The sequence below is a fragment of the Anabrus simplex genome, chromosome 8 (assembly GCF_040414725.1).
Source record: "Anabrus simplex isolate iqAnaSimp1 chromosome 8, ASM4041472v1, whole genome shotgun sequence".
NCBI lineage: Eukaryota > Metazoa > Arthropoda > Insecta > Orthoptera > Tettigoniidae > Anabrus > Anabrus simplex.
The window spans coordinates 4,050,932-4,063,730 of NC_090272.1; the positions used below are offsets into that span (position 1 = coordinate 4,050,932).

Here is a 12,799-nt window from a genome sequence, read left to right on the forward strand (position 1 = left end):
CAACATCAACTGTAAATTTAAATGTAACTGCTACAAAATTTATAAAGTAAGTAATGTTAAGTATTTGGGATTATTAATTGATTTGAACATGAAATGGAAAAGTCACATTACTGAAAGAAAGTCAGAAGAACTGTTTATATATTTCACAATTTAAAATACATATCCAGTATGAAATTGTTTAGAGAGGTTTATTACGCTTTAGTTCAGTCTATTCTTAGCTACGTAATATTAGCATGGGGAGGAGCCTACAAATATGTAATCAATAAAATACAGGTTGGTCAAAACCTTATATTACCAGAAAGGAAGATTATACCCAAGTAGTCAATTATATGCTGAAGCAAATATATTTAATGTAAAACAGCTCTATGCCCTTGAAATATACAAATATATTAACAAAAACAAGAATATAATTGAGAACATTAAACATGAATATTCAACACGCAGTAAGATGTACCACCATTGTATGTTATACAAACCCAAACTTAGCATAACAAGTGTGATTTCTTGTAGTTCATTCCAAAATTCTTTAATGCCCTTTCCGGCTCTTTACAAAGTACTTCATTAAGTCAGAAAATGAGTCTGAAGTGTCTTAAATCCTTTGTCAGGGATAATAAAACTGTTACTGAAGAAATAACTAAATGAGAATATCGCGTCACCATATTCAATTTCTATTCGATGCTCCACCATGTGCTGTTGACCATATCCATCATTCACTCATACCCATACTCGTACTCCAGGCATCATTTAAAAATATATTTCTCTCTATGTAATTAATATTCTAAATTACCACACACAAGGTTTCACCTTATGTGGTATTTTATTGATATCTACTCGACTCTGTTGAGGTTGGTGTGATTTTGTTATGTATAATTGTTACAGAGTTTTGTGGATTTGCAGAGGTGAAAGAAGGTGCGAGTTGGAATAGGTCTCAACTACAGAAGCACGAAAGATGAATTAAAATTTTAACAAGGTTATATTTTCAAAACTTAACAATGGTAGCATAGAATTTTGAGCATACAACAAATAACAACAAGTTAAATCAGGTACACAATTTAGAGAATATTTAACCGGTTCCCACTAGGGGAAATAACAAAGACAATCAGGTATAGAGCCGCTGTACCGAAAACCAGTTAAGTGATTTTTACATATATTGGGCTATGGGCCGAATTCATTAACTCTGGAGCTCTCAGCTCACAATCACAAAAGCTACAGGGCAGAAAACCCCTAAGTACAAGGAGCACTTGCTCCTAATTACAATGTTAAAGAAAAGAGCAGAACTGCTCTCAATATTACCAGCCTATCAAAGGCTACAACCTTCACTTCAGACTGCCCTCAAGGCACACTAAGAAACAGGGGTATTCGATACCCAACCTACAGGGCCTTTTACATGAGGAAAACAAAACATCAGGTTAAATTACTGGCCCATAATACAAGATTGAATGGAGGCGATAACTTGCACTCCTACACAAAGTTTTTATCTAAAACCTACGTGGCGCTAGGCCGATGATACCGGGGCTAATCCCAATCTATGGAGGTGACTAGTTGGCAAATAAGTTTAAGACTTTACGAAGGAAGAGAAAAACGGTTACGAAAACATAGTCACCTCAAATTCAAAATGAAGGGGAGTTCGAGAGGGTGAAGCACTCTCTATCCCCGCTTTACAGATTAGTAATTTGTAGATAGACAGAAAAGAATTTACATTTTAAAAGGGTAGGTTACATACTAAAGGTTGCGAACCCTCCCCGAGAGTTAAACTGCTGAGCTAGCAAGAAATGAAGATGTTAACAAGCCATTACCTTGTAGATGAACTGCTGCTTGGAGAGAGAGGCGCTTCCCGCCCCCTGCTATATATTCTCACACTGAGAAAGATGTTACTGAAGTGGCACCGAGACAAGAAAATCAGCAGTTTATATACCCTCGTGGAACATTCGAGACCTTTCCTGAATGATAACAACCCGCCCACAAACTTTTATTGGCTACGAGCAAAAACTAATACACAAGACGATGAAGAAACACCTTATTGGTGGAAAATTAATTACAGAAATTTATGATTGGCTAATTTCAAAACTGGCAGAAGGAAAGGATTATATTGCCAACCCACAAACCACAGAATAAAATTTAGTAAAAATAAAACTTAGGAATACAATATTTCTTCAAGAAAGTTCATTCCATTGCACCAGAGTGTGTTACCATAGTTTGGGTAGCGACATTTGTTAGAGAATGTTCAAATTTCTTGATACAGAGCAAACAAACACAAATCAAAATAGATACAGTTCAGAACACTTCAAGATTACCAAATTTACAGTAGTGACATCTTCTGAGAAACCGTTGAGTTAATACAGTTTGTTAAAGTTCAGGGTTTCTCCTGTAGAGAGGTTTCAACTGGCGCAATATTTGAATTTGCGGCGTGGAGGTGTACCGCCCGGAACAATAATAATAATAATAATAATAATAATAATAATAATAATAATAATAATTTATTTAATGTGTGCAAGAGATAGTTACAAGCTCAATTTATTTTTATTAATATGTTAATAATAATACAACTACTTCTGTAATATACGTGGTTTAGTTACAAGATTAATTTTTCTCAAGTAATAATGTTATTAGAAGAGTTATGTATATAAGTAACAGAGTCCTGTAAATATGTAAACAACATAATGAGTGAATAAATACTACTACAATACTACTATTTACATTACATGGAACTAGTTTCAACCCTACTCGGGACATCATCAACCATATTTAAACATACACAATATTTGACAAAATCCTAAAACATGTTTCTAAGCAGTAAGAATATTATGAATACATAATTAACATTATGATGTGTGGTTGAATTAGGTGAAGTGCTATGGTGCTCAAAATGTTGCAAATGAAAGTGAAATATTACAAGTTTACTTTACATATTACAAGTTTACTTTCTCATTCCCTTGTTTCTTAGGTTAACGCAGTTTTTAGTATCAATTATTATTTCAAATTAACACCTGTTTCACTGAATTTTGTCACAAGTTGTTTTTTGCTCTGCATATTGATGTAAATATTGTATATTTGTGCTAATTTTGTTTCCGTATAGGCTCTCTTTTGTTTGTTTTTTCATTTGCGCTTTCATTATGTTTTTTCGCATTTTTTCAACTTATATTATGTAAATTATTCCAACCCCCCTAATTTTTTTCACTGAAGATGGCTCAAACGAGCCGAAACATGTCTGATCTTGTTTACTCCGTCTAATGACGGAATATATGATGTATTGATTAGGAGGATACTTTCATTTTTCGCCGTTGTAAAGTGAAAACCGTCAATACGGAATGATTCTAATATCTTGTAATAAATATTACAAGTGACATAGGTGAGCAATATATAATACAAAGTACACTAAACACATTAAAAAGTATGGGTATAAAAGTAGAAATGAGATGCTCTATGTTGTAGATCAACTTCAGTAACATTTTAGACACATGGTGTTTCAGATAGAATTCAGTAGGTCCTGGTAATATATTACAGTTATGGACCAATGCTATGGTACTAAGACTGAACAATATAACGTGACACATATAATAAAATTATACAAGTATGTACAAATGTTTGAGATCCTCTCTAGAAGAATCTGTGAGGAGTTGATTATACAGTGTATCAGTTTAAGCAGAAAATTTGATAATTGATGTATTAGGTAACCAAGCTATGTTAATATGGCTGCATGGTTGTTTGTTGGAACTGTGGAGACTGAATATGAAGTTTTGGAATTCTTCTGGGGTTGTAACTGGACACTACGCAAGGTGATATTAATGAGTGGAACTCTCAGTTCATAGCGGAACCAATGGGACCTAATAAAATTGAGATAAGCCAGTAAAAAAGACACAAAGTGCGTGGAAAGAAGAATAGATGACAACAAAGCGAATGGACACTCACCTTGCGGGGCGGTGTGTGCAGCTTAGCTGGTAGTTTGCGACAGGTGGCGGAAGGAGATAAATGGGGGGGAGGAGGGTGAGGAGCAGGCGCATGTGGGTTGGACAGAGTGGAGGAGGCTTGGGAGGGGATTGGAGGAGCAGGGGAAGGATGGGGGAATTTAAGGCGGAGCTGAAGGGTGTGGGAGAAAGGGTTTGTTTTGGGAAAGTGCCTTTAATTAAACTTAGAATTAAATTCTGGTTGGCTGAATTATTGTTTCTGAGAAAAGTGATAAATGAATCAAAAAGGATGTTGGGTTTCTCTGAGATTTCATTAAGACTGTAATTGGCGTTAATATATTGGTCTAGGTGTATGTAGTAATTTTCCATTACGTTGAGTAAAGGACCTTATTTGCTAATTCAAGAATGTGCATGTCTTGTTCGATATGGGTGAAATTATGGTTATAATCTTGCATGAAATTTTTTTTATGTTTTATTGCATTAGTGTGCTCATGGTATCTAATATTGAAGTTCCTTCCAGTCTGCCCAATGTAGGACTTGTCACAGGTATTGCATTTGATCCTATAAACTCCTGATTTAAAAAAATTGCTGGTGTTGTTGATATGTGAAATATTGTGTAAAATTTTCATGTTCTTATTGTTGATTTTGAAAGCTATTTTAACGCCTTGTTTATTAAAGACATTGGTTTTCTTGTAAATATCATTGTTGAACGTGAAGGTGGAAAATGTCAGAGGTTTAGTTATTTCTTTTTTGAGGGTATTTTTAGGGCGATGTTTGTGTTTATCAATTATCCTTTCTATAAAATGATTGCTGAAACCGTTAGATTTTGCGATTCCACGGATTGTGCTTAGTTCATTCTTTAGATCCTTCTTGGACTTAGGTATGCTGAAAGCTCGATGAACTAGGTTATTGTATGTAGTTCGTTTGTGGGACTGGGGGTGCATTGAATCTTGGCGAATGGTGGAAGCTGTTTGAGTAGGTTTTCTGAATTTTTTATAACTTAAAGAATCTTAGTGTCTAGTGATAGATAAATCTAGAAAGTTTATTTTTTGATTTGATTCAGTTTCTAGTGTGAATTTGATATGAGAATCAATACTGTTGAGTCTTAGGAGGGTGGTGGAAGTGTTAATTGATTTTTCATCCATAATTACAAAAACATCATCAACATACCTGGCCCAGAAGTGAATGTTTTCAAATTTATTGTCAATTTTGGTATATTCGAGGAAATATAGGTATATTTCTGCCAAGATGCCTGAGGCTGATGATCCCATTGCCAAACCGTCCTGCTGGTAAGGACCCCGTGGTCACCAACCCGTGCTCCAAAGTTCAGAGCCCCTGGGGCCCCTATTAGTCACCTCTTACGACAGGCAGGAAATACAGTGGGTGTTATTCAACCTCCCCCCCCACAGGGGGACTATTATTGTAACAGCAACAACAACAATAATAATAAAATACTGTACTAAAATACATGCTTTGAAATGTAGCATTCTTTTTATTTTAAAATGGATTATGAATGGTCAAAAAATGGTGATTTAAAGATTAAAATTTCATAATGTTCCGTATTAAAATGTATCACAATTAAATTGAAATAATAAATAAGGTAGTTCAACCTATTCAATACAAACAAATACGAAATGTAGAGTTACATTCCTATTTAATTATAAGCGGAAGCGGTACCGATTTCGCCACAATCCGGGTCATCATCAGCCGAATAAAATGCAAAAACAATGCATAGGTAAGAAAGAAATTAAAGATCAAGTCCACATAAAAACAGTTGAATAGGCAATATAAAATAACAGGAATAGGCACTGTAAAATTCATAAGAAGTAGAAGGTAAGTCACTTAAAAGAAGCAAGGCGCAATGTTCTGAACAGCATTCATATTTCAATTATATTGAATTGTATTATATGTATATATATATATATGTTCATTTTCGTGACCGAAGCCAATATTGGATCACTAAGCTATTCATCAAGTTCTGTTGGCGTTTGAAAGCACACTGCCTGACATTGAATATGTCGTGCTGATCTTCGGGAGCTGGCAATTTTCTTCAATTGAGCTACTCGTCTTCGGCTTCTGCACGATTTTGTATCTTTATATTTGTTGGATTGTGTTGTGACTTTGCACCTGACAGTGTATTCAAGCTGGCTCATTTAACTGTTCTCCGCTTCTCGTAAACATTATGAGACAATGCCGAACTTTGCGTGTGCTATGCTGCTGTTCAGAACATTGCGCCTTGCTTCTTTTAAGTGACTTACCTTCTACTTCTTCTGAATTTTACAGTGCCTATTCCTGTTATTTTATATTGCCTATTCAACTGTTTTTATGTGGACTTGATCTTTAATTTCTTTCTTACCTATGCATTGTTTTTGCGTTTTATTCGGCTGATGATGACCCGGATTGGGGTCAAAACTGGTACCACTTCCACTTATAATTAAATAGGAATGTAACTCTACATTTCGTATTTATTTGTATTGAATAGGTTGAACTACCTTATTTATTATTTCAATTTAATTGCAAAAATGGTGACACGAGACCATCTAAGATAGAAAGACATAGTGATGAATCAAGATAAATTAAGCTGGAAATATTAGTATTGAAATATGAGAATGTACACTGATGGAATGAAATGGAAATGGCGTATGGCTTTTAGTGCCGGGATATCCCAGAACGGGTTCGGCTCACCAGGCAGAGGTCTTTTGAATTGACGCCTATAGGTGACCTGCGCGTCATGATGAGGATGAAATGATGATGAAGACAACACATAAACCCAGCCCACGTGCCAAGGAAATTTACCAATGATAGTTAAAATTCCCTACCCTGCCGGGAATTGAACCCAGAACCCCTGTCACCTAAGACCAGCACGCTAACCATTTAGCCATGGAGCCGGAGACTGATGGAATTAGTACATAGTAGATAAAAGAAAACCAAAACATTTGATTTATTACAAATAAAAGGAAAAAGAACCCATGGAAAAACAAAAATAAATTGTAATGGATGAACCTGCTTAAGGATAGCATACTGTAACACAAAGGAATGCTGATAGATGAGGAAGGTTCCACAAATAGAATAAAATAGAAAGGACAATCATCTGCACTTCAATCCACTCAAAGGAAAGAATGTTAACTATTTGAAGAATGAAGAAACAACTATAGGACATGAAAATGAAAGACTCTAAGTTTGACAAATCTAAATCCATCAAGGTGAGATTGGGGAGTTACAATTAGGCAACTTACCCAATGCAGTATCCAGTACATAATTTTATATTTAGATACTTACATCCACTTTAGTGGGCTTCACAGTGACATCAAAATATTTCCAGTGTATGGTTCGCGAATGGAGGTGAGGGATGAAGCAAGAAGGGCACTGACAGTTGTCCCTTAGCCACACCCAGGGGTACTGTAGACATGAGCCATCCAAGAGAATCACGTCTATTGTATCCTTGTCATTGTTCACCTCAACCTTGGTGAACCTAGCATAAAACTGCAAGCAGACAAAAGTGAAAGACACTTTGGCCTCAACATTAATAAATTGGTAAAACTTAAATCTAAAACTATTGTTTAAATGTATGAATTAAGTAGGAACTGACTGGAAAGATAGGAGGATCATCCTTAAAATTTACAAGAACTAGTGTACAAATGTAGTGGTGAATGGATGTACAAGAATGGTAAGAATTACAAAGGGGTGAGGCAGGGTTGCCCACTCTCACCATATGTTTTCAACTTGTTTATTGAAGAAGCAGTATGTGCTTTAAAGGAAAGAACTAAGGGAATAAATATAAATGGGAAAAGAATCCACAGTATCAGATCTGCTGATAACATTTCCATAGTAGCAGACTCTGAGAAGGAATTAAATAGAATGTTGAATGTTCTGTGTGATACATTGAAACATTTACAAACTTAATATCAACATAAGAAAACCAAAATTACACTTGTGAGCAAAGACGGCAGGGAACCTAATACAAACGTAAGAATAGGAAATTCCAGAGTAGAACAAGTGTAACATTTCTGTTACTTAGAAAGCATTATAAATGAAGACAATAGATGCACCAAGGAAATAAAAAGAAGAATAGCTGTTGCTAAACAGGCCTTTAACAAATACCCATATAAGTTTAGAAACAAGAAAGTCTTTTGTAATATCCTTTCTTTTTCCAACAGTCCAGCTCCTCACTTTCATCTTCTCTATCTGACCTCCCCTGGTCAATTCTCGTTCTCTTCTGACACCGACGGCATTAGTGTTGTGAGGAGTGCAGTATGTTTCATATTCATGCCCTTCTTCAAGTTGGTAGCATGACTCATAAGCGTGTAAACAAATAACGAAGAAGCAAGCAACAAAGGAGGAAAGATGAAAGTGAGGAGCCTGACACAAGTAAGTAGAAGCAATGTCAAACTCAGCTAAGGGAACTGTGGTCACCCATGCTCACAAGTTGAGATCCCTTGATCCCCCTTTCGGTCACCTCTTATGACAGGTAGGAGATATAGTCCCCTTCAAATTTGGCTGTGTTGTTGTTTGAGTCATCAGTCAATAGACTGGTTTAATGCAGCCCTCCATGCCAACCTATCCTGTGCTAACCTTTTCATTTCTACGTAACTATTGCATCCTACATCTGCTCTAATCTGCTTGTCATATTCATACCTTGGTCTACCCCTACCGTTCTTACCACCTACACTTCCTTCAAAAACCAACTGAACAAGTCCTGGGTGTCTTAAGATGTGTCCTATCATTCTATCTCTTCTTCTCGTCAAATTTAGCCAAATCGATCTCCTCTCAGCAATTCGATTCAGTATGCCTTCATTCGTGATTCGATCCATCCATCTCACCTTCAGCATTCTTCTGTAACACCACATTTCAAAAGTTCCTATTCTCTTTCTTTCTGAGCTAGTTATCGTCCATGTTTCACTTCCATACAATGCCACACTCCACACAAAAGTCTTAAAAAACATCTTTCTAATTCCGATATCAATGTTTGAAGTGAGCAAATTTCTTTTCTTAAGAAAGCTCTTCCTTGCTTGTGCTAGTCTGCATTTTATGTCCTCCTTACTTCTGCCATCGTTAGTTATTTTACTATCCAAGTAACAATATTCATCTACTTCCTTTAAGACTTCATTTCCTAATCTAATATTTCCTGCATCACCTGCCTTCGTTCGACTGCACTCCATTACTTTTGTTTTGGACTTATTTATTTTCATCTTGTACTCCTTACCCAAGACTTCATCCATACCATTCAGCAACTTCTCGAGATCTTCTGCAGTCTCAGATAAAATAACAATATCATCGGCAAATCTCAAGGTTTTGATTTCCTCTCCTTGGACTGTGATTCCCTTTCCAAATTTCTCTTTGATTTCCTTTACTGCCTGTTCTATGTAAACATTGAAAAGGAGAGGGGACAAACTGCAGCCTTGCCTCACTCCTTTCTGGATTGCTGCTTCTTTTTCAAAGCCCTCGATTCTTATCACTGCAGACTGATTTTTATACAGATTGTAGATAATTCTTCGTTCTCGGTATCTGATCCCTATCATCTTCAGAATCATAAATAGCTTGGTCCAATCAACATTATCGAATGCCTTTTCTAGATCTACGAATGCCATGTACGTGGGCTTGTCCTTCTTGATTCGATCCTCTAAGATCAGACGTAAAGTCAGGATTGCTTCACGTGTTCCTACATTTCTTCTGAAGCCAAATTGATCTTCTCCCAACTCAGCTTCAACTTGTTTTTCCATTCTTCTGTAAATAATACGTGTTAAAATTTTGCAGGCATGAGATACTAAACTAATGGTGCGGTAGTTTACACACCTGTCAGCACCGACTTTCTTGGGAATAGGTATAACAACATTCTGCCGAAAATCGGATGGGACTTCTCCTGTTTCATACATCTTGCACACTAAATGAAATAACCTTACCATGCTGGTTTCTCCTAAGGCAGTCAATTATTCAGAGGGAATGTCATCAATTCCAGGTGCCTTGTTCCTATTGAGGTCACTCACAGCTCTGTCAAACTCTGACCTCAAAATTGGGTCTCCCATTTCATCAGCATCAACAGCCTCTTCATGTTCCAGAACCAAATTATCTACATCTTTACCTTCATACAACTGTTGGATATGCTCCTGCCATCTTTCTGCTTTGTCTTCTTTCCCTAGAAGTGGCTTTCCATCTAAGCTCTTAATATTCATACACCTAGATTTCCTTTCTCCAAAGGTTTCCTTGATTTTCCTGTATGCAGCATCTACCTTTCCCAGGACCATACAGCCTTCGACATCCTTGCACTTCTCCTTCAGCCATTCTTCCTTAGCTACCTTGCACTTTCTATCCAGTTGATTCTTTAATCGCCTGTATTCTTTTCTGCCCTATTCATTTCTAGCATTCTTGTATTTTTGTCGTTCATCAATCATGTCTAGTATCTCCTGAGTTATCCACTGATTTTTAGTTGATTTTTTCTTCCTTCCTAACATTTCTTCAGCAGCCCTACTGACTTCATTTTTCATGACTCTCCACTCTTCCTCTATAGTGTTTCCTTCAGCCTTTTCATTTAGTCCTTGTGCAACATGTTCCTTGAAACAATCCCTCACACTCTTTTCTTTCAACTTGTCTAGATCCCATCTTTTCGCATTCTTTCCTTTCTTCAATTTCTTCAGCTTCAGATGGCATTTCATGACCAACAAGTTGTGGTCAGAGTCCATGTCTGCTCCTGGGAAAGTTTTGCAATCCAACACCTGGTTTCTGAATCTCTGCCTAATCATAATGAAGTCTATTTGATACCTTCCAGTGTCTCCAGGTCTCATCCACGTATACAGCCGTCGTTTGTGGTGTTGGAACCAAGTATTGGCAAGGACTAAATTATGATCAGTGCAGAATTCAACCAGCCGACTTCCTCTTTTGTTCCTTTGTCCCAATCCAACTTCTCCTACTGTACTACCTTCTCTTCCTTGGCCTACTACTGCATTCCAGTCTCCCATCACAATTAGATTCTCGTCACCTTTTACATATTGTATTAAATCTTCTATCTCCTCACAAATTCTTTCGATTTCTTCATCATCCGCTGAACTAGTGGGCATATAGACCTGCACTATTGTGGTGGGCATTGGTTTGGTGTCTATCTTGACGACAATAATTCTTTCACTGTGCTGGTCGTAGTAGCTTACCCGCTGCCCTATTTTCTTATTCATTATTAAACCAACTCCTGCATTTCCCCTGTTTGATTTTGTGTTGATAATTCGGTAGTCGCCTGACCAAAAATCTTTTTCTTCCTGCCAACGTACTTCACTTATACCAACTACATCTAACTTTAGCCTATCCATCTCCCTTTTCAGATTCTCTAACCTACCACAACGATTCAAACTTCTAACATTCCACGCTCCGACTCGCAGAATGTCAGTATCCATCTTCCTGATGATCGCCCCCTCTCGTGTAGTCCCCACCCGGAGATCCGAATGGGGGACTAGTTTACCTCCGGAATATTTTACCCGGGAGGAAGCCATCATCAGTACATCATTCATACAGAGAGAGCTGCATGTCCTCGGGAGTTAGTTACGGCTGTAGTTTCCCGTTGCTTTCAGCCGTGTAGCAGTATCAACACAACTAAGCCATGTTGAGTATTATTACAAGGCCGTATCAGTCAATAATCTAGACTGCCGCCCTTGCAACTACTGAAAGGCTGCTACCCCCCTTTCGATGAACCATTCGTTAGTCTGGTCTCTCAACAGATACCCATCCGATATGGTTGCACCTGCGGCTCGGCTATCTGCATCATTGGTACACGCAAGCCTCCCCACCGCGGCAAGGTCACATGGTTCGCAGAGACTATCTCTAGAATATTCATGACGAGCCAACATTAAAAGTTTTATTGTTCACCGGGAGCAGTATTCATCATTTGCAAAGCTGTGTGTGGGCACCAAACCGGTTTTTTTCTATCATTCAGAAGGGCGAGGTATTGATCCGTGTTCAACTGTGCGGGGTAGATCACGTGACGAGCCTGTGTTTCCAGCAAGCCACGCACGGACGACCTGTGCTGCGAGCAAACTTCGAGAACAGTCATAGCCAATTATAAGAGACCCTGTGAACCAATGATCGTCTTTAAAAAGTACACGCCTCCCGAGCCAAGACTATAATATGTCAGGTTCACAGTAAATCACTCTCTCTGTTGCTGATCTCTACTCTGCTGATATACACTCTGCTGTTACTGGGCTGCTGCTACTTTTCATCGTAACCACGTGGAAAGAGAACTCTGCCGTGCAAGCAGATATCCGCTCTGCTAAAATTAGTGAAAGTTTATTAGCAACTCTTATGGAGTGAATCTCAACATTGGAGATCCAAGTTATGTTTATTTCTCCACGATAGCATTTAGTAATCCAGCATGTGTGAACATATTTTAATATTTGTCGTCTCAGTTACAGCCTACACTTCTGGAACATGACGGAATTCATCACAGTGAATAGCTGTGTACATCAAGATGGATTATTCCTCTACAATGTGCATCTTTATTTCATCGTGGGACGTCTACTGCCGTGTCTCCATGACCTTCTAAGTATGTAAGGCGTCTCTGGACAGAGTGGGAGACTGACCGGGGAAATGCCGGAATGACTGACTGCAACCTGGAGTCGAGCCTCATCTAAACTTGAGTACCATTTAAATGTTTATTTTCTTTCTCATCTTTGTAAAACTAGAGGATCTTTCTTCTATAATCATAGCTCTATTAGTTCTTGTTGTAGATAGAATTATTTCATTTTCCATTTCTTGAGGTGTCATTATAGTCGAGTTACATGTGTGTGACTGAAATTTGAAACCTATTATATTAGCTGTGTAGTCTGTCTTTGAGCGAGTTCCCATACATAGGAGTTAGACAGCTCTAAAAATCACTGACCATGTGATAAACTTCATTTGTTTGCCTATAATATTGG

At 37.6% G+C, this 12,799-nt stretch overlaps 1 protein-coding gene across 1 annotated transcript in view; it reads right to left on the bottom strand.

Moving 5' to 3' along the window:
• LOC136879169 (gamma-butyrobetaine dioxygenase) overlaps positions 1-12,799 on the bottom strand; it is a 193,428-nt gene that overhangs the window by 141,501 nt on the left and 39,128 nt on the right. Inside the window, exon 3 of the mRNA XM_068228943.1 lies at positions 7,185-7,388. Coding sequence (XP_068085044.1) covers positions 7,185-7,388 — 204 coding nt within the window. The remainder of the gene's footprint in view (positions 1-7,184; positions 7,389-12,799) is intronic.